The sequence below is a fragment of the Mauremys reevesii genome, linkage group 6 (genome assembly GCF_016161935.1).
Source record: "Mauremys reevesii isolate NIE-2019 linkage group 6, ASM1616193v1, whole genome shotgun sequence".
Taxonomy (NCBI): domain Eukaryota; kingdom Metazoa; phylum Chordata; order Testudines; family Geoemydidae; genus Mauremys; species Mauremys reevesii.
In genome coordinates this window covers 48,455,734-48,480,800 of record NC_052628.1, presented here as the reverse complement: position 1 = coordinate 48,480,800, position 25,067 = coordinate 48,455,734, and the positions used below count along the sequence as shown (strand labels likewise).

The following is a 25,067-nucleotide window of genomic DNA, read 5'->3' as shown; positions in this document are numbered from 1 at the left end:
CTGGGGTGGGGGGAAACCACATACACACTCTTCCCCAGGCTCTATCACTGTTCATCAGGAACAGACACAGTAAAGCTGAAGCATATAGAATCAAGAGGAATGTATATACCACAGTGAGAGAGGAGGGTGCAGATCCAGTAAGTTTGGTGTTACTGCTCTTGGGCCTGCATAAAAGGGCCTTACTGAAACATAGCAGGGGACCAGGAAAACAACTACACTTTTTTTGAAGGGCAGAAAATCAAGTTAAAAAAAATCAAATTCACAGTGACCCTTTAAAAAAGAGACAGGTGCTATTTATTTACAGGCTCTTGAGACTAGAGTGGCTTAAATGGAGGAGCTAAGGGAGACAAAGAAGAACATGGATGGGACATCCAGACACAATAGAGCAGTCTGGCAGCCTCTATGGTGTTAAAGAGGATGAAAGTCTTGGGGAAGGAGTACATCAGACTGGACTGGTGGGAAACAATCCCATAGTTGGGACTTTCCTTCCAGATGATGTCATGGTATCCTCTCACTCTGAGTATACCTCTCCAGGGGAGGGAATCTTAGTTACTAGGAAGAGACAGGTAATAGTAATGGGGGATTCAGTCATTAGAAATATAGATAGCTGGGTTTGTGATGACTGGGAAAACCGCATGGTAAATTGCTTGCTAGGTACAAAGGTTGCAGATCTCTTAAGACATTTAGACAGACTTATGTGCAGTGCTGGGGAGGAGCCAGTGGTTGTGGTATATGTAGGTACCATTGACATAGGTAAAGGTAAGAGAGGGAGGTCCCGGCGCCAAAATTTAGGCTGCTAGGTAACAGATTAAAGTCCAGGACCTCCATGGTAGCATTCTCTGAAATGCTTCCAGTTCCATGTGCAGGGCCAATTAGATAGGCAGAACTGCAGGATCTCCATGAATGGCTGCACAGGCACCAACTTTCTTTGGCGCTGGTGGGTGCCCGGCCCTACCTCAAACCCAGTCCCGACTCCACCCCCTCCCTGCCCCTATTGGACTCCTCCCCAAATCCTCACCCCAGCCCCGCCTCTTCCCCGAGCGCACCACGTTCCTGTTCCTCCTCCTGCTCCCCCTCCCTCCCAGCCCTTGCTGCACAAAACAGCTGTTTCACAGTGCAAGAGCTGGGAGGGAGTGGGGAGAAGCAGGATGTGGTGGCACGCTCAGGGGAGGAGGCGGAGCGGAGGCGGAGGTGAGCTGGGGTGGAGAGCTGCCGGTGGGTGAAGAGCACCCACCAATTTTTCCCCATGGGTGCTCCAGCCTCGAAGCACCCAAAGAGTCAGCGCCTATGCATGGCTGAGATGGTGGTGTTCAGAGAAGGGATTATTAGGAAGTGGAGAAGGTTTTGGAAAAGGAAGAGCCTATGCAGGAAGAATAGGCTCCACCTAAACCAAAATGGAACCAAGTTGCTGGCATGTAAACTAGGGCCTGGTCTACACTACGCATTTAAACCGAATTTAGCAGTGTTAAACCGATTTAACCCTGCACCCGTCCACACAATGAGGCCCTTTATATCGATATAAAGGGCTCTTTAAACCGGTTTCTGTACTCCTCCCCGACTAGAGGAGTAGCACTGAAATCGGTATTGCCATGTCGGATTAGGGTTAGTGTGGCCGCAAATTGACGGTATTGGCCTCCGGGCGGTATCCCACAGTGCACCACTGTGACTGCTCTGGAAAGCAATCTGAACTCGGATGCACTGGCCAGGTAGACAGGAAAAGCCCCGCGAACTTTTGAATTTCATTTCCTGTTTGCCGAGCGTGGAGCTCTGATCAGCACAGGTGGCGATGCAGTCCCAAATCCAAAAAGAGCTCCAGCATGGACCGTACGGGAGATACTGGATTTGAGCGCTGTACGGGGAGACAAATCTGTTCTATCAGAGCTCTGTTACAGAAGACGAAATGACAAAGCATTTGAAAAAATCTCCAGGCTATGATAGACAGAGGCCACAGCACAGTGCTGCATGAGAAGCGTAACGGAAAGCCAAAGAATCAAATGGACACTCATGGAGGGAGGGAGGGAGGGGGTACTGAAGACTCCAGCTATCCCACAATCCCCGCAGTCTCCGAAAAGCATTTGCATTCTTGGCTGGGCTCCAAATGCCTGAAGGGTCAAAAACATTTTCCCGGGTGTTTCAGTGTATATGTCGTCAATTTACACACTTCCCCTCCCCCCCCGAAAGAAAAGGGAAAAAAATCGTTTCTCACCTTTTTTCAATGTCACCCTATGTCTACTGCATGCTGCTGGTAGAAGGGGTGCTGCAGTGCTAAACCGCAGTATCCTCTTCCCTCCCCTCCCCGGTGGCAGACGGTACAGTGCAAAAGGACTGATAGCCGTCCTCGTCATCATCCTGTGAGTGCTCCTGGCTGGCCTTGGTGAGGTCGGCCGGGGGCGCCTGGGTAAAAATAGGAATGACTCCTAGTCATTCCCAGCAGATGGTACAGAACGGCTGGTAACCATCCTCATCATAGCAACTGGGGGCTGAGCTCCATCAGCCCCCACCCTTTAATGTGTAAAGAAAAGATTCTGTACTGCCTGGACTATCATAGCAGCGGGGGCTGGGCTCCTCCCCCCCCCCTTTAATGTCCTGCCTGGACTATCATAGCAGCTGGAGGCTTCCTCCCCCTCATTTTATCTCACTAAAAAGTCTGTGTTTCTTATTCCTGCATTCTTTATTGCTTCATCACACAAATGGGGGGACACTGCCACGGTAGCCCAGGAGGGTTGGGGGAGGAGGGAAGCAACGGGTGCGGTTGTTGCAGGGGCACCCCCTAGAATGGCATGCAGCTCATCATTTCTGTGGGATCTCTGGGGCTCTGACACAGAGCGGCTGTGCTCTCTGGTTCTCTAGTAGACTTGCCCCATATTCTAGGCTGGACTGACTCTATTTTTAGACAAAACATAGGAAGGGAATGACCCGGGGAGTCATTCCCATTTTTGCCTATGCGCCCCCAGCCGACCTCAGCGAGGCCAGCCAGGAGCACCCATGATAGCAGCAGACGGTACAGAATGACTGATAACCGTCATCTCATCGCCAATTTACAATGGCAGACGGTGCAATATGACTGGTAACCGTCTCTGCTATCTTGCAAAGGCAAATGAATGCTGCTGTGTAGCAGTGCAGTACTGCGTCTGTCAGCAGCATCCAGTACACATACAGTGACAGTGACAAAAGGCAAAACGGGCTCCATGATTGCCATGCTATGGCGTCTGCCAGGGCAATCCAGGGAAAGAGGGCGCGAAATGATTGTCTGCCGTTGCTTTCCCGGAGGAAGAATTGAGTGACGACATTTACCCAGAATCACCTGCGACACTGTTTTTGCATTGGGATTTCAACCCAGAATTCCAATGGGAAGGGGAGACTGCGGGAACTATGGGATAGCTATGGGATAGTTACCCACAGTGCAATGCTCCGGAAATCGACGCTAGCCTCGGTACATGGACGCACACCGCCGAATTAATGTGCTTAGTGTGGCCGCATGCACTCGACTTTATACAATCTGTTTTACAAAACTGGTTTATGTAAAATCGGAATAATCCCGTAGTGTAGACATATCCTAGGTCATATAGGCATTTTTAAACTAAGGGCTGGGGGAAACAGACAGGTGCAGAGGAACACATGGTTTGGACAGAGACATCACCGGGGAGGATTTATTAAAGGGGATATTCTAGAGCCTAGTAAAGAGGACAGGATAGAAGTTGATAAAGTACAGGTAGGAATTGAAGAGAAACAGTCAACAAAAAAGAGTCCCATTCTATTACATCACATGAAGGCAGACAACTAAATATTGACAAATTTTATAAGTGTGTGCATACAAATGCTAGAAGTCTAATTGCTAAGATGGGTGCACTTGAGTGCCTGGTATTAAATGAGGATGTTGATATAATAGGCATCCTAGAAACTTGGTGGAATTATGATAATCAAAGAAACGCAGTAATATCAGAGTGCAAAATATATAGGAATGACAGAGTAGGTCATGCCCATGGGGGAATGGCATATGTGTGTGAAAGAAAGCATAGAGTCAAATATGGTAAAAATCTTAAATGAATCAAACTGTACCATAGAATCTCTGGATAAAAATTCCATGCTTGAAAAATCAGAGTACAGCAGTAAGATACTACCAACCACTGAACCAGGATGATAATGGTGATTGTGGAATGCTCAGAGAGATTAGAGAGGCTACAAAAACAGAAAACCCAGTAATAATGGGAGGTTTCAGCTATCCTCATACTGACTGGGTATATGTCACCTCAAGACAGGATGCAGCGATAAAATTTTAGACAGCATTAATGACTGCTTCTTGGAGCAGTTAGTTCTGGAACCCACAAGGAGAGAGGCAATTCTTGATTTAGTCCTAAGTGGTGCAGAGGATGTGGTCCAAGAGGTGAATATAACTGAACCACTCAGTAATAGTGACCATAATACAATTAAATTTAACATTCTTGTAGGGGAGACTACCAAAGAAACCCACCACAGCAGCATTTAATTTCCAAAAGGGGAACTACTCAAAAATGAGGAAGCTAGTTAAACAGAAATTAAAAGGATCAGTCACAAGAGTGAAATGGTTGCAAGTAGCATGGAAACTTTTTTAAAACACCATAATAGAGGCTCAAAATAAATGTGTGCCCCAAATTAAAAAAAAACACAGTAAGAGTACCAAAAAAATTGCCACCATGGCTAAACAATTGAATGAAAGAGGCTGTTAGAGACAAAAAGACATCCATTAAAAATTGGAAGTCAAATCCTAGTGAGGAAAATAAAAAGGAGCATAAACTCTGGCAAGTCAAGCGTAGAATTATAATTAGGCAGGCCAAAAAAGAATTTGAGGAGCAATCTAGCAGAAGACACAAAAAGTAACTGCAAAATTTTTTTGCATACACCAAAAACAGGGAAACTGCCAAACAATCAGTGGGGCCACTGGATGATCAAGGTGCTAAAGGAGCACTCAAGAAAGACAAGGCTGTTGCAAAGAAACTAAATGAATTCTTTGCACCAGTCTTCATTGCAGAGGAGGAGAGGGAGATTTCTACACCTGAGCCATTCTTTTAGGATACAAATCTGAGGAACTGTCCCAAACTAAGGTGTCAGTAGGGGAGGTTTTGGAACAAACTGATAAATTAAACAGTAATAGGTCACCAGTACCAGATGGTATTCACCAAGGGTTTTTAAGGAACTCAAATATAAAATTGCAGAACCACTAACTGTGGTATATAACCTATCACTTAAATCAGCTTCTGTACCAGATAACTGGCAGATAGCTAATGTAATGCCCATTTTTTTACAAAGGTTCCAGAGGTAATCCTGGCAATTACAGGCCAGTAAGCTTAAGTACAGCAACAGGCAGACTGGTTGAAACTATGGTAAATAAGAGATAAGTTGAGGATGAGTTAACATGGCTTTCTTAAAGGAAATCATGCCTCACCAATCTATTAGAATTCTTTGAGGGGGTCAACAAACATGTGGACAAGGGTGATCCAGTGGATACAGTGTACTTTTGGAAAACCTTTGACAAGGTCCCACACCAAAAGCTCTTAAGGAAACTAATAGTCATGTGATAAGACGGTAGGTCCTCTCATGGATCAGTAACTGGTTAAAAGATAGGAAACAAAGGGTAAGAATAAAAGGTCAGTTTTCACAATGGAGAGAAGTAAATAGCAGTGTTCCCCAGGGATCTGTACTGGGACCAGTACTGTTCAACATATTCACAAATAATCTGGAAAAAGGGGTGTACAGTGAAGTGGCAAAGTTTGCAGATGATATCAAATTACTCAGATAGTTAAGTCCAAAGCAGACTGCAAAGAGTTACAAAGGGATCTCACAAAACTGGGTGACTGGGCAAAAAAATGGCAGATGCAATTCAATGTTGATAAATGCAAAGTAAAGCATATTGGAAAACATAATCCTAACTATATATACAAAATGATGGGGTCTCAATTAGCTGTTACAACTCAAGAAAGACAAACTGAAATCATTGTGGATAGTTCTCTGAAAATATCCACTCAGTGTGCAATGGCAGTCAAAAAAGCGAACAGAACGTTAGAAAGCACTAGGCAAGGGATAGATAATAAGACAGAAAATATCATAATACCACTATTTAAAGTTACAGAGAAGGGCAACAAAAATTATGAAGGGTATCGAACAGCTTCCAGATGAGGAGAGATTAAAAAGACAAACTATTCGGCAAGGAAAAGAGACGACTAAGCAGAGAGATGATAGAGGTGTATAAAATCATGAATGGGATGGAGTAAGTGAACAGGGACTATCCTTCACATAACTCAAGAGCCAAGGGTCACCCAATGAAATTAATAGGCAGCAGGTTTAAAACAAACAAAAGGAAGTATTTCTTCACAAAACGCAGTCAACCCCACAGTTGCCAGGGGATGTTGTGAAGGCCAAAAGTTATAACTGGTTCAAAAAAGAATTAGATAAGTTCATGAAGGATAGGTCCATCAGTGGCTATCAGCCAAGATGGTCAGGTATGCAACCCCGTGATCTGAGTATCCAACCCCATGATCTGAGTGTCCCTAACCCTCGGACTGCCAGATGCTGGGACTGGACAATAGGAGTTGGATTACTTGATGATTGCCTTGTTCTGTTCATTCCACTTGAAACCTCTGGTATTGGCCACTGTCAGAAAACAGAATGCTGGGTAGAAGGAGCATTGGTCTGCCCCAGCATGGCCATTCTTTATGTTTTTATTTATTAATTTTTAATGTTTCAGGCCCTAGGAAGTCAGTGACCCTCACTCACACATTCAGGGTGAATCTCATGACCTGATTTTATTTGGGATGGAATGAAATTTTTCTCCCATGTCACACTAGCCTACCTGGAAAGAATATCAGTGTGTGGGAGGAGGAGGTCTACATTTCCTTGGGAAGCATTCTGCAGGGATCAGTTGGTGGAAAGTTAAGGTATGTGCCTGGAAACCTGAGGTGCACCAGATTATTAGCAGCTTTAGCACACTTTCATGATGCACCTGAGCCACATGCCTGGAATGCTTGTTTTCAAAGTCACAGTTTCAGATAAGAGAGTCTCTTGAGCTAGAAGCTAATAATCATGGCCACTGTTCTCAAAAGTTTTGCACAGGTGAGGCTAAGGGCAGGGAGCATATAAATTTATATTCCTATACTTTATATATACCCTTATGCATACTGCGCTGTGTAACGTGAATACAGCGGCAAAGAGAAGGACATGCAGATAATTAGCATCTTTTCATTCTAGGGTGAAGAGGATTGAGTTTATTAATATTCTATGCATATTCAATTGTCTAAACCTTTCCTGCAATAAATGTCACCTTGCTATATTTCACTGGTCAGCTCATAATTTTAATTGAATATCTTTTAGAGAGACTAACATACACTTCAAACTGAATCACTATTATTTTCTACCTACATAACAATGAGAGAATATTTTAGTCAATTACTGTGCATTATCTCAGTTTTGTTTACTGCAGCATATGAAAATCCTCACATTAAAACCATAATACCATGAGATACTGAAATTTCACAGACAGTGCTAAGTTAAAATATTTATTGCCCTCAATTTTCTATATTTTAACCATCTCGCTTGTAAATGAGGTAGTTATGTAAATTCTGTACCTTAAGCAGATGCAGTTTTCCTCCTGAACTTCTTGTACAAATTAAAAAGTGTTTTGTAAATAAGAAGCATTGTCTTTCTCCTTCTTTTTTCAAAGACAATGATCCCAGGCGAACTTTACTAAGTTTCCCCCTCTCAACTGAAGGGACTTGAATAAGAGAACCTGGAGATTACAAAAGTGAAGAATATGCTGTAATTATAAAACTATTTAATAAGTGATGTGCCCAGTGTTAATGTAACAGGCAGTCTATTCTGTACTATATATAAAAAGCATTCATGCAACTCATTAACTCCCATGGGAGTGCAGAGATACCTTGCTCTTAGAACAGAGACTAGTAATTTATTTATTTTTTACCCCCTAGATTGGTTTTCACTCTCTAGATCAAATTCAGGAGAAAGTTGTACCTCTTAATACCAACAATAATTGCAACCCTATTTCTTTACTCCCATTAGGATCATATTCAGCCAAATCCAACCAGCAATAATGCTTGTGCTCCTGCCAGGGAGGTTTCTTGGAAAAATTCATGGGCACTTTAAGTTACAATCATGTGTCACTTGGTCAGATAATGGAGATTAGGTGACAATGTAGAACAATTTGCACTAATTTGGTATTTAGTATCTTTGCAAAATGAGTAATTTAAACATCAAGGAGACGGAGGAGGGTAGGGATAGGGTACAGTTGAAAAAGCAACTGACAGAGGAGTGTAAATAAGGTGGGCTTCTTCTCCTTTAGTTTACTTTGCACAATTCTCAGCCCTCCTGGGCCAAACTGAAGCCTACTGTCTGCAGACACAACTACCATCGAATTCAATAGAGACTGCATCCTGTTATGCCAGTGTCTGAATCAGATCACCACAACATTTCACACTGGTAAAAGTTACATTACTATGCCACTTGCAACATCTTTAACCTGTTTTCTGACCAACTTTCACAAGACACCCAACTTACACCACCATTTGTGTCACCCATTTGTGACCTTTGTGGAGTCAATTTTTTTCTTATGGATCAAATGTACAACTCCTTATGTGTATCTGAGAGCAGTACCTGACTCAAAAGTTTATCCACTTAGTTAATAAATATTAGCTTAAAATTAATTACATTACATTGGAAGCTTCTATAAACAGGCATAGTCAAATACACACTGGTAAAAGACAGTTAGAACTGTATTCACTAATGCCTATTTTATGTTTAAACAAGAGGGGTATGATAAAATTCTCGCCATTGCAATAAAAACTGGAATAAAATTCAACTTTCTGAAGTTTTGCAGAGGCATGGAACATTTTTTAGTTTCATGAAACATTTTGCAGATTCATCTAGAATTCTGAGCAAAAAAATTATGTGGGGGTTTTTTGGGGGTTGTTTTTTTTTTGGCAAACAAAACTGCCTATCTGTCCAGCTGAAAAGCTACTAAGAAGACCAGCTTTTTGTGTTGAATTGTGACATTCACTCACTGACACCTCCCACCATCACCTTCCAAAACACTATGCAAGGCTTGGCTTGAAATTAAAAAATTCTGAAGGAATGTTCCATTCCAGAGCTTATAACATGTTCTTCTTAGCTCCTAAAATTCAAGTTAGGATTTAATAGTAGTATCCATCTTATCCATATTCTGCCTGGAGCAGAAGCAACTACATTAGGGTCAATACTTTTTGTGTTATCACTTTGCTTAAAGAAGTATTCATATTCACAAAGTGGTTTAGAAATACTCATTTTTTGCTGATGATATGGGTACAATACTTTGAATAGTACAGTATTTAATAATGCCAAAATGGGCTGAAGATAGAGTATTTGTTAATGACAAGTTGTGTTCCTCTAGAAATATGAAATGTTATTGTTTAAGAAACCAACATAATGAGCTGGTAGTATATCACATGAAATAAAGTAATGTGTGAACTTACTTTGCTGGATTAAATAAACAGCAGTTTAATATGAATCATGTATTGAGTCAGTTCCCCAGCACATACTCTATGGTTCCCATCCAGCAAATAGGCCAATTTCTGTTGGAGTTTTCTGTTTGGTGAATTCCTATTAACAATAGGAGCTGGGCATCTGTTTGCCACACATTCCCACTACAGATTTCCTCTTAAGGGGAAAAAAAACCAAAAGACATATTGGGACAGCTCCCTATTGTAATAAGTGATGCTAATTTTGGAACACTCATTAACCCAAATTAATTCAGTGGCATGCTTCAGTAGAATTTTCAGATCAATCTTGGGTATTTTAACCAGAAATACTTGAACTAAGTGGTTTGGTATTGCCAAAATATTGTTGTAACAACATACAGTATCTGCAATTCAGGACAGACTAAGTGTCATATTTTTCTTTTTAAAATGAGGCTTTAAGTCTGCATGCTGCTGCCTGATTTACAAATGCAATTCTGCTTTCTCCTGCTCTGGAGTGTTATAAATTGCCATAGTATTGCCAAGAGAGGAAGTTGGGTGGTTGGGAGGAGTGGACCTCAAGCACGGAATCTGGGGGCCCTGGAAAGAGCATGGCACTTAATGGGCATTGGAGCAGTCTGTAGGCAGAAGTCACTAACAGAACGCATATTGGGACCCACTAGGTGCTAGAGTCTATAGCAAGTTACAGTTACAATAGCAATGAAGTGGCAGAAGCAAACACAGGAACGGGAACCAGTTCTCCTGACTCCCATACCTATCCACAAATCCAATCTGAATGTCCTTAAATGCCTTTTAGTAAACTAAATTGCGTATTATAGTCTACAAAGGTGACATTCACCCTGGGACGAAGGACTTGAACAAGGGTTTCTCCAACACTTATGTCTCTTGGTGGTTCTGTGTATGGAAGCCATAGAATGGGGGAACTTCTTTGCCTCTGTGAGCCATGACGAGGGTCTCATGCAGGCCCACATAGACCAAAGCAGAGGGCAACAATGGGAGACGGAGACAACAATGGTGAGACAGAGTGTAGAGAAAGGTGCCAGACTGGAAGCAGTGGAGAACACCCAGAGAACATGAACAGTCTTGTGCCACCAGAATCAATACAAGTTTCCCTCTTGATTCTCTGCCAATGTATTCAGCATTGATTTGGAGGAAACACTTCTACGGGTTGAGAAGCTAGCTCATTCTCCAGACCCATTCAGTCCTTGGTCTGTCTGTTGAGACTGTCAACAAAGATCCAATTACCATCAACTGTTACAGGCTATTTTTATGACATGAACAGCAGGAAACCAAATGATACAGAGAAATGAGGAGATTTTTTTTTGTTTTTGTTTCCACAGTTCATTTCTGATCTCTGCTATCATGCAATATCATGCACAGTCAATGATTTTACAAGATACGCGACAATGTAAGTTTTCAGATCAGAGATCAGAACCAAGTCTTTGGTGAGATAATTTTCTTGCATCATGCACAGTTTTCAAAATAACTATTCTTTTCCAGAAATAATCATGGGTTTCATTGGCTTACTTAAAAAAAAAGATGGGTTATATTCAATTCTTATTAAAAACACCACTGAGTAAATATACTAAGACTTCTTCTCATGGTAGGTTTATTATATTTACTTTTTATTGACAAATTTCTAGGCATACAAACAAAACAAGATGAGCAATTACTAATGAAACAGATGAAATCATTCAGATATATACACCAAAATATTGTAAGTACACTAAAGAATAACATGGTTTATACAGTATAATTAATTCACACAATACTTAGACTAGTGTCAGTTAAGGAAGTTCATGTCTCGCAACTGTTTTTGGCACTAGATATAATGAAAAATACAACTTCTTGTCCAATAAATTTTGTTTAATATTTTTCTTGCAGACATTTCCCTAAATTTACATACATAGCATTTTAGACAAGCAGGCTGGGTGTGGCAATATCTTTTATTGGACCAGCTTCTATTGGTAAGAGAGACAAGCTTTCGAGCTTATACAGAGCTCTTCTTCTGCCACACCTGAAGCTTGTCTCTCTCATCAACAGAAGTTGATACAATAAAAGATATTCCCTCATCCACCTTGTTGCTAATATCCTGGGACCAACAGCATAGAATTATGCCAAACTTCCATATTTAATTATGAAAAATCCTTCCAAAACCTACACAGATTTCAAAGTGACTGTTGTAATAAGAATCTTTATGTTATTATTCCTATTTACTTGGTAAGGCCACATATTATAAAGACACTATACATTAGATTTCCAGAATTTTATTAAACACAGAGAGAGAGAGAGAGAGAGAGAGAGAGAGCAATATTCAAAGGGTTTATGTGCTTTTCACAGCTATCAAATTTAGTTCTAAAACATCTAATGTGAGTCCACACCTCAGGCCACCAGTCTTAATTTTAAAGGATGCACCTAAATCACATTCTCAAGTTTTCCTGAATATCATCTTTTTTGGACTACAAAGAAGCTTATGCATATGAAAAGCCAAAAATCCTGCACTACAGATCTCTAGGTCAGCATAAAGATCTGCTTGCTTGGAGCTAATGATTCAGAGATAATCACTTACAAATATTTAGTTGTTTAACAAAAAATAAGTTTCATTTACCAATTTTTTCTTGAGTTTCTTTTAATATCATTGGCTTATCATTAATATAAGATCCACTATGCTGATAATTCCAACCTGATGCCAACATTTTCCATAAAAGATGCCATATTAAAGTTTTATTTTCGTCAAGATTATGTGGAATTTTACCACTAGGTCCATCATTACTATACATGAACCTCAAAGGAAACTCTTTCCAAAAATAATAATACAAAGGATGCAGTGTCTCTCTCTCATGATGCAAGCTGCTATGTACAAGTGAATCTGCACTCTTATGCAGTTTGCTGATTCTTAGCAGTTTCTTTTTGCAGGAACGTTTCTGCCATGTACACTGAGCTTTTACTGTAGCCCAAAATGGTATTCTGTGAAACAAAATGCTTGTCCTCACAAACTCAAATACATATATAACGTTGTCATGCTCTAATATCTGTTCTCGGCCATTTGTCAGTGAAGTATCCATCCAGCAGCAAAGGTTATCAAGAAATTAAATTACAGCATTTTGAGCTGTTCCTGAAGCACAAATGAAAAATGGGAACAGTAGACAGCTGTTTTCATTCCTCACAATCTCTCCACCATTTGACAAAGCTTCAAGTACTTCTAGCTTCTCTTGTGTTTTTGTCTGAATGTTGGCATCATCTGAGATTGCAACATCAATTGGCCAGACAGACCTGTTCTCCGTGGAGCTGTAGATAATTTCTGGTCCATTGAAGATGATAGTCCAGTCTGTATGTACGCTACTTTCCCATGGGTGCTTTACTATTATTGTGTTGCTGTTTTTCATGGCCCCTGAAAAAAACAGCACAGAAGTGGGGCTCAACTGTAGCCCAAAACTATTTGTCATAGGGGCAACCTGTCACTTATCGTATGTGGGCAACATCAGCCTTGTGATGTTGGGCACCAGCAGTGTCATCTTCCCAATGATGCCAACATTAATTCTGCTGTTTTTAATATACATTTTTATTATTATTATTTTTATATATATATATACACACACACACACACACATTTATTAAGAAAAAGCCTTACCTTGACGTATAAAAGTTTGGCTGGTATCTAGTAATATATCACAACCTTCTACTATCATTCTTTCTATGGCTAAATTTTTCCGGATATTTTCTGTGTCACTCACTTCATCATGCATCACCCTGTCAGGCACAGTACAAAGATGATTTTTAATTCCCTGAAATGTATTTTGCAATATTCATATATATTGCTATCAAAGTAAATGTAAAAATAGCTAGTTTCCCCAAGAATTCACCTCAAGAACTGTTACACTTTGGTATTTGATACAAGCTGCTGGTCAACATAAAGTAGTAATAAAAGTAGCTGCTAACAAGAAAAATAAGTTTTACAACCCTTGCTCCAACCTCCTCTCTTCATTCATAGATTCATTGCAGTCCAGGTACTCTACTTTCACTTCTGAAACTGCTCTCGCCAAAGTCTTGAATGACCGCATCTTGGCCAAGTCTCATTAATGCTAACTACTTGAGCTTTCTGCAGCTGCTAAGACCATCTTTCTTGCCCATCAGATCAAGCCACCCTCCTACTATAGGCACTCCATTGGCCCTCTCTACCTATTCAATTTAGGTCACCTTGTCCGTGACTTCAAGGTCTTCCACAACTCTGCTCCAATTTGTATCTCGGATCTTCTCTCATGGACCATTTTGCACCCTTTATTTACTCCAGCAATGCCAGACGCAATGCCTTATTTGTTTCCTTCTCCCACTCCGCTCCCTATACCTTTTCCCTATGCATAGAGGCTCCAATTCAGGATTGCACTTCGGCACATGCTTAAGTGCTGTGCTGAACAGTGATGCATTCCTGAATCAGAGTCAGAATGCCCTCCCTACTCCAGTCTGGCAAATCACCACCCTCTGAGCATCCAAACTTCTTGTAAACACATCCAAACACTCCTAAACCTCTGCAAAGCTGACAAACACCAATCCACATAAAATGTCCTCCCCATTGGAGCTTTTACTAATGTAGGAGGTGAAGCACTAAGGACAATAGGGTTGGTAGAAAGCTGCTTGGGAGTTCTTCTATTATATATAGGTTCTTATACCATTCTCGTCACTGTGATATCTGAGAACCTTCCAGTAGTGCATTAAGTGATCTGACTAAATCTGTCTCAAGTATTTTGTTCTTGTGATAGGCCCTGCCTGTCTTGATAGTAGAGGAGGAGCAACAGCTTGAGCTCCTAATGTTGGCTGCCTACTAAGTAGCTGGTGGGAGTGAACTCTTCACCTGAGGCATGGGATGAAGCAGAGTCTGCTGCTGCCACCACAGACCTAGCCATAAGAGATTCTTCTGCCTATCCTGAAATGGGAGGGGAACTCTGCTTCTGTTCAAATGGCCTTAAGACAGGGCTATTTGAGTGCTCCATGAGGCGCTGAAGGCATATGCCTGAGAATGAGGCAGAATATAAGTTGAAGAAAACCCAAGAGCCAGGCTGTAGATGGAGTTCAGCTGGGTAGAGAGAAAAAAATCATGGAAGCCAGTGGGGTGGTCTCTCTCCCTAGTAAATGGGAACAGCAAAAGAAAACCCATTGGTCCACACTGATGTCCAGTGAGTAGGAGCTGACAGTTTCCACATGTGAAACAAACTCTTCTTACAGCTAAAAAACTGCTTTGACTGGAAAATAGTGGCACTGTCACATGGGGAAATTCAGGAAAATCCGTAATTTAGACTTTGTGCACTTTAACCATGTATATAGCAGAATGCTGTGTTCCCTAGAGAAAATGGCAAAATGTACCCCCAGATTTATGCAGAGAGGCAGTTATGAAAGTCTCAGGTTGCATTGGAAGAGATTCACTTTGCAAAGATCTCAAGGGAGCAGTAATTCTGAAAATATATACAAGCATCAGAGGGGTAGCCGTGTTAGTCTGGTTCTGTAGAAGCAGCAAAGAATCCTGTGGCACCTTATAGACTAACAGACGTGTGTATCTAAAGCAGTGTATCTAAAATATTTGGGGTACATGGACATTTTTAGCTGCCATCACATAAAAGCACATGGCAAAATTGGTATTTTCATTAATATTTATAAAAATTTACACACATTTAGAACTGAGAAGTTTGCAAGACCCTGATCACTTCTATTATTAATTATGAAATTGTTATTTTTGTGAAATATGGAAAAATATACTGTTTTTTTAAGTTAAAGGCAAATGCCTCACTCATACCTAAGGTTGGGCAACTGTTATGGGGAAAAAAAATCCAGCAAAAATCTTAGCTGTGCCTTGGCAAAAAAAAGCTTTCAAGCTTAGTATATATATGGAACAAAATCTTACCTTGAAAGGTCTTCTAGTTTAGATTTAGCAAATTCAAGGCTCTTTCTTTCCACGTGTTCATGGGGTGTGTGAGCCAGAAGTTCATGAAGAGTTATAATATATCTAGGAATCTTAAACAAATTAAATATAGTATCAACATTTTTTACGATAAATAATTCTACCAGATTAGTCAACCCACTGACAATATCCATGTCCCTGCTCAGTTAGAATCTTGAAGTTCTCTACCAATTCAAGATGGAATGCTGAGTATAGGAAAAATCCTCAAAAAAAATCACAAATTGGTCAGTCTATTTTTTTATTAATTTCCAATAATACAAGTGCTTTTATATATATATTCTAGTATAGATTTCTTATGTTGGGTATGATTTTTTCAGTTTGAACAAATTACAGTTTTCTGAGGTCACCAGTTCTATTTATCATGTTTAGGACCCTACTAAATTCATGGCCATGAAAAACGCATCACAGACTGTGAAATCTGGTCTCCCCTGGGAAATCCAGCTATTGTAGGGAGGGTCACAGTATTGACACCCTTACTTCTGTGCTGCCTTGAGCTGGGCGGCCGGAGAGCAGTGGCTGCTGGGGAGGCACCCACCACTGAAGGCCACATCACCACCAGCACCAGCACAGAAGTGAGGATGGCATGGTATGGGGGAGTTGTCACTTTTGGGGGGAGGGCAGGGCCAGCTTTACATGTGAGCAACCGTCTAAGATGCCGGGGTTGGTCTGGGGGTGGGGGGACCTGTGGTCATCCCCTCCACACACACACACACACACACACACACACACACACAGCCCAAAGCCCCTTTAGCCCCTGAGCACTAGGGAGGAGCAGGGCTGGGAGTGCCCTGGCTGGGGGCTCCTATTGTGTGCCGGGCTCCAGCTGCTAGTCCCAACCAGGCTGTGGAGGGACAGGACATCCTTTTCCCCAGCATGGGCCCCTCCTGGGGCTAGGTTAGACCCACCTCCACTGGCAGAAGGGAGGGTGGCAATACCATGCCACCCTCCCTTCTGCACTGCTGCTGGTGGCAGCGCTGCCTTCAGAGATGGGTGGCTGGAGAGTGGCAGCTGAAAATCAGACTAATTTAAAGTGTTTCAGAACCTGAGGCTCCCAAAATCCCTAGTCACTTTTGGAAATTTAGGCCTTAGGCAATAGAGCATGCCTTCCTTTCACATTCCATACATCTAAAATTCATAAGCAGAGAGGTTGCAAATCTGCATATTATATACTAATAAAGCAATCAATAATTAAGATAACATCCCCTTTATGGATCACCAGCTGTTTTAGTCAATTCAGCAGAATGAATTTACAACATTTAAAAACGAGAGCTCAGCAAAGGCAAATGAGGATGCTACAGGTGCTAACAGAAGTAAATCCTTTGGGCAGATGTGGCTATTAACTAGCATGATTACACAAATGTCAGTATTTTTATATCAGCAACACTTTCTTTTGAAAAACTATATAAACTATGCGAAATGCAATTGCTGTAAAACAACCAGACTGGTGGTTTACAGAACCTTGCAAACAGATGAAAATAATTCATCCAATCAGATTAAGACATGTTAGCAGAAGTACAATACACTTTTTAAAGTTGTTTGGGATAGATTCTTCACCACACTTAGCAGAAGTTGATCACTGAAGAGCAGGTGGTCCTGTCAGGGAGTTAATAACTGCTGCTCCTTGATTATCTGCCTGGTCCCAGCACTAGCTTGAATTACAGCAGCCTTGGGGCTGCTCTAACTTGCACCAGCTGGTATGTGGCTCCCTACAGATCTCTTCATGCTGGGTTTTTTTTTAAACTATCACTCCACATACAAACAATATCAGAATAATAATGTGATAAACAAATGACTAAATTAATTTTCATGCAAATATTTTTATTAAGCAATTAGTTACCTTCAACAGATCTTAATTTTTGCAACAATAAATGATGCAAATGAATTTTACAAATGTACAATCACAAAAATGTAGAGACTACCTGAAACATAGGGTAAGTAAGGAATGTTTCCAGCATTCGCCCCTCACATGCTGGGTTAGCTTCATATTGCTTCAAGAGTTTGTCAAAATCTCTGTTTTGCTTACAGTTTGCCAGTACTTGTAGACTGTACTGATGATTCCGAACAAATTCTTGATAAATGTTCAGCATTGGCAGCAAAATATCAAATAAGTCAGCTAGAAAAAAAAATCAAGACAACTCTTTTTTTCTGGTTATCCATCTCTTACACAAAAAATTCTGTCCGCTCTACGGAAGCGGCATTGCTATGATCAGCTTTATTTCCATTATATTCATAAAGTCATACAAACTTTGGTCCCCTCTCCTGACAAAGCATCACCATTTTGACCATTTAGTAGCCACAGAATGATAATGGAAAGTTCAGGGACTATGCCGAGACTAATCTTTGGGTAAAGGCTGATTCAAGAGAGTCCTCCCAAAGACTGACCTCAAAAGGAGCCCTCGTACCTCTGAAGGGCCTTGGTATTCCCCACAAAAAATACTAACAAATTAACATCCACAATTTTCCTCAATCCATAATAATCATATACAATTATATGTATAGAGTTAGTTCTGTAAATGTATAGTACATAAAAGGGACAATTAATTTTTTTAAAAGTCACCCAATGGTGAAAAGTGCCATGAAAATCTCATTGTCTGAATACAAATAATAGTAACTTACCTAAAATTAAAGTAGGCCAATTAGCTATTCTTGCTTTTAATCCTTGATGAAATATTTCATGAAGAAACATTATAGTTTCACTGAAAAAGAAATATTGAAAGAATAAAAAATTCAAACCTTATTTTCTAACTAATAGTTCACTAAAAAAAAATCCTTTCCAATTTGTACTTTTGCACTAGGTGCCATCACAATATTATGGAAAACAACATTTCTATATCAATATATTGCATCTATTTTTAGTATTTAATAACTAAAAATTCAACTTTTTTAGGTACAGTTCTACATCATTATAAAAACACCTATAGCAGATTACAGAGATACGTATTCCAAATATTCAGCTATTTTATCAAAATTGTTTATTAAATAACAAATTCCACATACTTTATTGAGCAGGTGTACCAACTGAAGGAATATTTTGGACAATGCATTATGTTAACTTAAACACAGCAGTAAGACGTAGAAATCCATATTGAACTTTATTGTAGTTTTTCAAATCTACATGGTGCCAGCATACCATATTGCTTTTTTCTTCTTCAGTGTGAGCTTTAAAACTGTCCATCTTATGAGGTCAATGACAATATAACTCACTAGAGCTATTTATTTGATAATGCATTTTGGTCTTGAAAGGAAACCTTTCAGGGCACATTAAAAAAACTGCTCATAATTAAGATTTCCTCCTCTGAATTTAGCTGTTTGACTTGCAGACATGAGGGAGGAAACATTCAGAACAAGGAAATCAGCATGAAAGATCAAGTAGTATGGCCTGTGTATGTTTCAAAGGTCCTAGAACAGCACTTGGTTCTCAGAATTAACAAAGTCAGAAAGCTAGGTTACTAACTAACCAATAGTTAGAGTACTATGCAGTACTGTCTCAACTGTTTCAAACTTGGAGTTGCTCACTGATCTAATAAATGCACTCTAATAAATGCCTTACAAGACACCAAAATTGAATCTATGAGAAGCATACACCCAACCCCACTCCTCATTCATTTTGACTATCTGCCCATTCTTCATGCACTTGTTTGTCACCATAGTATCTGAGTGCTATAGTATCAAGCTGTCTGGTGCAAAGAATCATTCTTCCTTGTAGGGAAAGCTGATCAGGAGAGACAGGCAAGTGAGAAAGAAGTTCATTAGGCGGGTAAAAGAAAATAAGAACAAAATTCAGCATGCCCATCCCTAGGGTCTACCAGGACCACGTGAATGCACTAAGCTTTGTCTTGCTTTCTTGAGAAAAAGAAGGAAAGGAGAGAGTAGTTTCTTCCCCAGTGCATCGTGAAGAGACAGTTATACTTTCCTCCTCCAGCAGAGGAAAAAGTAGAATGCGTAGCTGCAGATAGGTCAAAAGGTATAATTTAAAACAGGGGGAGAGATAGTGCTCTGACTTACACCCCAGGAAACATGATTTACTTCAGTGAGGTTGAATAAGATAAAAGTCAGGACAAAATGTTATTCACCAACTTTACTACTGTAAAATTGAAGCACAATGTGATGAAGTAGACAAAAATCAAATACCTGTTTAGGAAAATGCTACTAACATCATCATGACTAATAGGTGGTTTCTTTGAACTTGCAGCCATTCTTAAAGGCCTGAGAAAACAGTTTACGAGAACGTAAAGATGATGCACATATTCAGATTCAGCCTCAACCATGTTAAAAACTATTTGGTTTCTCTTTCTCATGCTTTCTGCATGCGGAGAACAAATATAATCTTGGACAATTGTCTTCCATTTTCTTCTGCACAACCAGCCTCGCATAAAGCTCTGAACCTAAAATTGATCAAATACAGAAGAGCAAGGAGAGTAATGAGAAGCACTTTCAAAAAGTTAACAACAAACAAAGAAATTAAGCCAGTTTTCCATCATGGCAAGAGCTGTTTGTATCACATATACCTTAATTTCAAAATATATGAATATGCTGTGCAGACTCCCTTGTTAATTGCCAAGGCCTCGCATTCTCTAATGATTTACTGTTCTATAATTGCCATTTTAAAGATATCCATTTATTAGAGCAAATACTATAGTTGTTCAGTAAAATTTGCTATTAGAAATTAGAAAAGTATCACAGATATATACTGGTAGATTTTAACAAAAGCTCAGGTGCCATATCCTTGTATATGTTATTCCTATCAATACATTTTCCTCTTTCTCCTGGTTTTATGTTGTTTCAGTCTCTCTTTGGTCAGTTCTCATCTTGTTGTTTGCCTAACTTGCACTGTAAACTTCTCATGGAAGGGAACCTGGGGCAGTTTTTGATCTTGGTGACACTGAAGTAATGCCATAGATGTGTATGTGCTATGCATTGTTTTCTTATTTGTATGCATAGCACATACACATCTATATGGAGCTATATAAATACCTATTGCCTACTACCACAGACCAACCATGACTACACTACTACCAGAGAAAAAGGCAGGCTTTTGTCACTCTTAAAAAGCATCTCTGAGACATGAAAATCTCCACTGAATGCAGCAGAAAGCCAAGATAAAAGTGGTTTTGATTTAGTGAAAGAAGATCTCATTCTGGCCATCTTAAAGGACATATTTAGACTTTAGAGCAGGGGTGTCCAAACTACGGCCCGCGGGCCAACTGCGGCCCGCGGGTCAGTTTTTATTGGCCCGCAGCAAATTCTGAAAATATAATTGAATATGGCCCGCACATGGCGCTTGAGCTCAACTCTGTTGCACTTCTCAGTTTCAACACTAGATGGAGCCAGTCACAGAAAAGGTGCTTCTCCACTAAACAAAATTAAGCAAAGAAAAATAGTTACCACCAGTCACCAGAAATGGCAGCACCGAAGAAACGCAAGATAGCAAGTGAGTGTAGAACAGGGGTGGGCAAACTATGGCCTGCAGGCCACATCCGACCCGCGGGACCGTCCTGCTGAGCCCCCGAGCTTCTAGCCCGAGACGCTCGCCCGGCCCTCCACACTGTTCCCCTCGCCCACAGCCTCAGCTCGCTCGCTCGCTCCACTGCCGGGCCGGCACAAGGCTCTGCTGTGAGCTCCTTGGGCAGTGCAGCTGCAGAGCCCGGCCTGACCCAGTGCTCTGAGCTGCGCGGTGGCGGTGGTGGCATGTCCCGGCTCCAGCCGGGTGGCGCGGCTGTAACACTGCCAGCCACTGGTGCTCCAGGCAGCACGGTAAGGAGGCAGGGAGCAGGGTGGGTTGGATAGAGGGCAGGAGAGTCCGGGGTGGTGGTCAGGGGGCAGGGGTGTGGATAGGGGTTGGGGAACAGGGGTTGAATGGGGCAGGGGTCCCGTGGGATAGTCAGGAAGGATGGGGGTTGGATGGGGTGGCAGGGGGCAGTGAGGGGCAGGGGTTCTGGGGGCAGTCGGGGACAGGGAGAAGGGGTGTGGATGGGGCAGGGGTCCCGGGAGGGCCGTCAGGAATGAGAGGAGGGGTTGGATGGGGCGGCAGGGGCCCAGGGGCAGTCAGGGGACAGGGAGCAGGTGTGTGTGGATGGGGCAGGGGTCCCAGAGGGACCATCAGGGAATGGGGCAGTTGGATGGGGCAGGAGTCCTGGCCGGGGGGGGGGTGGTAGATAGGAGGTGGGGGCTGGGCCATGACCCCCTCCCCTAACCGGCCCTCCATACAATTTATGAAACCCGATGCGGCCCTCAGGCCAAAAAGTTTGCCCGCCCCTGCTTTAGAGTCTGTTCCTGTCCTGATCCCAATATGCAGTTACACCTTCTTCCAAGGGAAATCTAAAACCTCATATGGGAACATGTTACTTTCAAGAAATGAGTTTAAAAATAAACCCAATTTAATACAACTATCAAGATGTGTATTTACTGAGCAACTGTATGACCTTACTGTAGAAAAGCAGTGGTCTCTCTGTACTTAAGGTTGTGGCTAGCTTTCATTATAAAAGTCTGTTTATGTAGCAAGGGAAACCCAGACACAGTGGCACCAACTCACAGTCAGTCCAGAATGACTCCTGGACCACCACATCCAGAAAGGCTGAGTGAAAACCCAAGAACATGGTCATAACACAAAGGATGTATCATTAATGGGTGTGGTAAGTACATGAGTCAAAATTTCAAAATTTGTGTGTATGTCTGTAAAATTTTGCATATGCAACCCCCAAAGGCACATTTCCAGAGCACAGTTACCTGCATGCATAGGAAATGATACTAAAAACTCCTCATGCACTTGTTGCATATGCTAAGTTTACAAGGTCCAAATAAAGACTGGATTGAGGCCCTTTTGAATGTTGGTCTACAGCGTCCTGAAGATATTACAACCAAAAAGATCAAGCTGAAAACTAATATCAAACTGTTTTCTGAATTTCCAAAAGTGGTGTATTATTTGCAGTAATGAGATATAAGCTGAACTCTATTTTTGCTACCAAACAACCCTCTTCAGAATCCTGTTCTGTAAGAACTGCACAAACGGTGGATAAAGTAGTCACATATTTCTTCATCAGCAAGGAAATAGCCTATTGCTTGAGTCCAAATGTTCCTAACCGCTCTGAAGTCATGACAATATTAGATCTATGTAACTAGTTTGTGACAAAAATGATCGTGTACAAAGCAAATAAAGATTACCCTATTAAGTAATATGTAACTAAATATTCCATTTTCATACAATGGAAATGTTAAAAGCTGCTGTAACTTAACTGGTTTAGATACAGACAGGGTGAAATGAACAGCTTTACACTTGAGTATAGAAACTAGGAAACAATCAATGAAAGCAAAACTAATTGTTCAGTAAAACACATACAGGTGCATTTATCTCCATTTTCTCCCTCCAGGCAGGGTACATGACAGTTTACCTTTTTAATTTTTTTTATATCTGGATCCTCATCTTCCTGGTTGCCTTGATAAGGTCGCATTCGTTCCTTAGTTTTATTGAGAGCTACAATCTGACAAAACAACAATACCATTAATGTTTTCTTCAAGATTTTAAAAATGTTCAGTTACGGTATCTAATATGTAGCACTTCATTCTCTTTGAAGGATCTTCTGGGGGCTTCTTACACAGGTACAACATTACAAACATCCTTCTGGGTGAGGAGGCCTGGACACAGCTCTCTCTGGAAACAAACAGTGATGCTCCTGCTCCAGCCAGAGGAAGCATAAATAGCATGAGGAGGTGCTTCCTCTTCCAGAGACTCAGTGCTTCTTCCAGACTCTATCACCTCAGGAGATAAGGTGTAAATTTTTAATGGTAAGAGTAATTAACCATTGGCCACAATGGATTCTCCATCACTAAGAATTTTTTAATGAAGATTGAATGTTTTTCTAAAAGATATGCACTAGGAATTATTTTTGGGAAATTCTCTGACCTGCGTTATACAAGAGGTTAAACTAGATGATCACAATTGTCCCTTCTGACCTTAGAATCTATGAAAATCCCTTATCCAATCAAGCATTATTTTATATGAACGGACTACACTGGTATAGATTACAATACTGAATCACAAAAAAATTAAGCCAGAGAAAAATGTGTTGAGGACCAAACAAATGCTTTTCAACTGCATTCTGTTAAGACGCAGTAAATAATATGAATAGCAGAATCCAAATCACAAAGTGATGGGTCTTTTAAAATACTGTGCCAATAAGGCAACTGAATAAACTAAATAATCACTAAGTAATTTATTTTAAAAGGAAAGTTCTGACCTAGTGTTTTTAACGGGACTATTGAGTATTTTCCTTACTGACCTATTATAGGTCCACAAAGATTGCAAGAATGGGGACATTATGCAATAGAGGTAACAAAGTAATTAAAATATACTAAATCATTGACACTTTAGTGTGATTTAATGTGATTGCATGCAAATACCTCAGATTTTAATCTTTCAATTTCCGTGTCTTGATCTTCAAGTTGATGTCGAAGCTGATTGGCTGCAATCTTTTCTGTCTCTACAATTTGAACTAGATGAATGTACTTCTGCATTAAGACCTCTCTCTCAATCAGAATGTCTGAGTAACTAGGGAGAAAAATATTAATTAGTAAACAAGCCAAATGCTGACTTCCATATCTTCTTACATAATATTGATAGACTAAACCTAACTTGTGTGATGAGTAAAAGAGCCTTACAATATTGTGTTTCTTTTGCTTAATATATAATTCATAGTTTAATCATAAAGCAGCCAAATCTCTAATGTGTAATTATATTTTAACATTCTGTATTTTTACACAAGGTGTATGTATCATCATTACTGCAGGTTTCTGTTAGCCCCATCAGAGAGGGAGGATGGTACTCCTGCACCGACAGAAACCTCCTTCTCTTGGTGTAGGCTGTCTCTACATGGCTGTGCCAACATAGGTTCCATATGGTAGAAACAATCCCTACATATGTGCTTGGCTTTCACTGAAGTCAATGAGAGCACTGGTGCTTAAAGTAAAGCACTTGCTTAAGTATTTTGCCGGATCATAGCCAGACTGCACAAAATCTTGAATGAGTGAGCACTAAATCTTTAGTATGTGTTGTTCTACTTGATCGTGATTTATTTCTGTCTATGAACTCTCACTCAAAATGCTGAGCACTGCATTCCTTCCACTGTTATGTCTACAAAGGGCATGGGATAGAAAGGGCAGTACCAAGTTATTTTGACTAAATGTCTTCTAATGTTTAAACTTCTCTTATTTTGCAACAATAATTTAATAATGAATACTTTTTCTTAGTTTATTTTGGGACTTGATATAAAAAGAAAAATTTTAAATATGCATATTCTCTGACTTTACTCTTTTTTATATATTTATTAATTGTCAATTCAATAAAAATTAGTGGAGTCATGTACTGGAGGGCACCAACACTGAATATGGCTATTAAATTGCTGACCTGGAAAAAAGCTCACATTTAAATTAATTGGAGGGCGTTCACAAAGCCATCATAAAACAAGATTTTTTTCTCTTAATGGATTATGAAAAGGATTTAAAATGTTGAAACTTCCCTTTACAGTGTTTATTTTTATCATTTAATTATCGTAATCATCATCATCATCATCATCATAATAGAATAACAATAACCACCCATCCAAACAGCTCTGGGCTTTTTTCAA

The 25,067-nt window shown here is 40.5% G+C and overlaps 1 protein-coding gene across 2 annotated transcripts in view; it reads right to left on the bottom strand.

Annotated features, from left to right (window-relative positions):
- The window catches only part of RASGRF2 (Ras protein specific guanine nucleotide releasing factor 2), a 197,798-nt gene that overhangs the window by 105,538 nt on the left and 67,193 nt on the right, over positions 1-25,067 (bottom strand). For both annotated transcript variants that reach the window (XM_039545903.1, XM_039545904.1), the window contains exons 3-10: positions 23,845-23,992; positions 22,836-22,925; positions 19,579-19,832; positions 18,064-18,143; positions 17,367-17,560; positions 15,391-15,500; positions 13,129-13,247; positions 7,599-7,759 (exon numbers count right to left, since the gene is read on the bottom strand). In XM_039545903.1, coding sequence (XP_039401837.1) covers positions 7,599-7,759; positions 13,129-13,247; positions 15,391-15,500; positions 17,367-17,560; positions 18,064-18,143; positions 19,579-19,832; positions 22,836-22,925; positions 23,845-23,992 — 1,156 coding nt within the window. The remainder of the gene's footprint in view (positions 1-7,598; positions 7,760-13,128; positions 13,248-15,390; positions 15,501-17,366; positions 17,561-18,063; positions 18,144-19,578; positions 19,833-22,835; positions 22,926-23,844; positions 23,993-25,067) is intronic.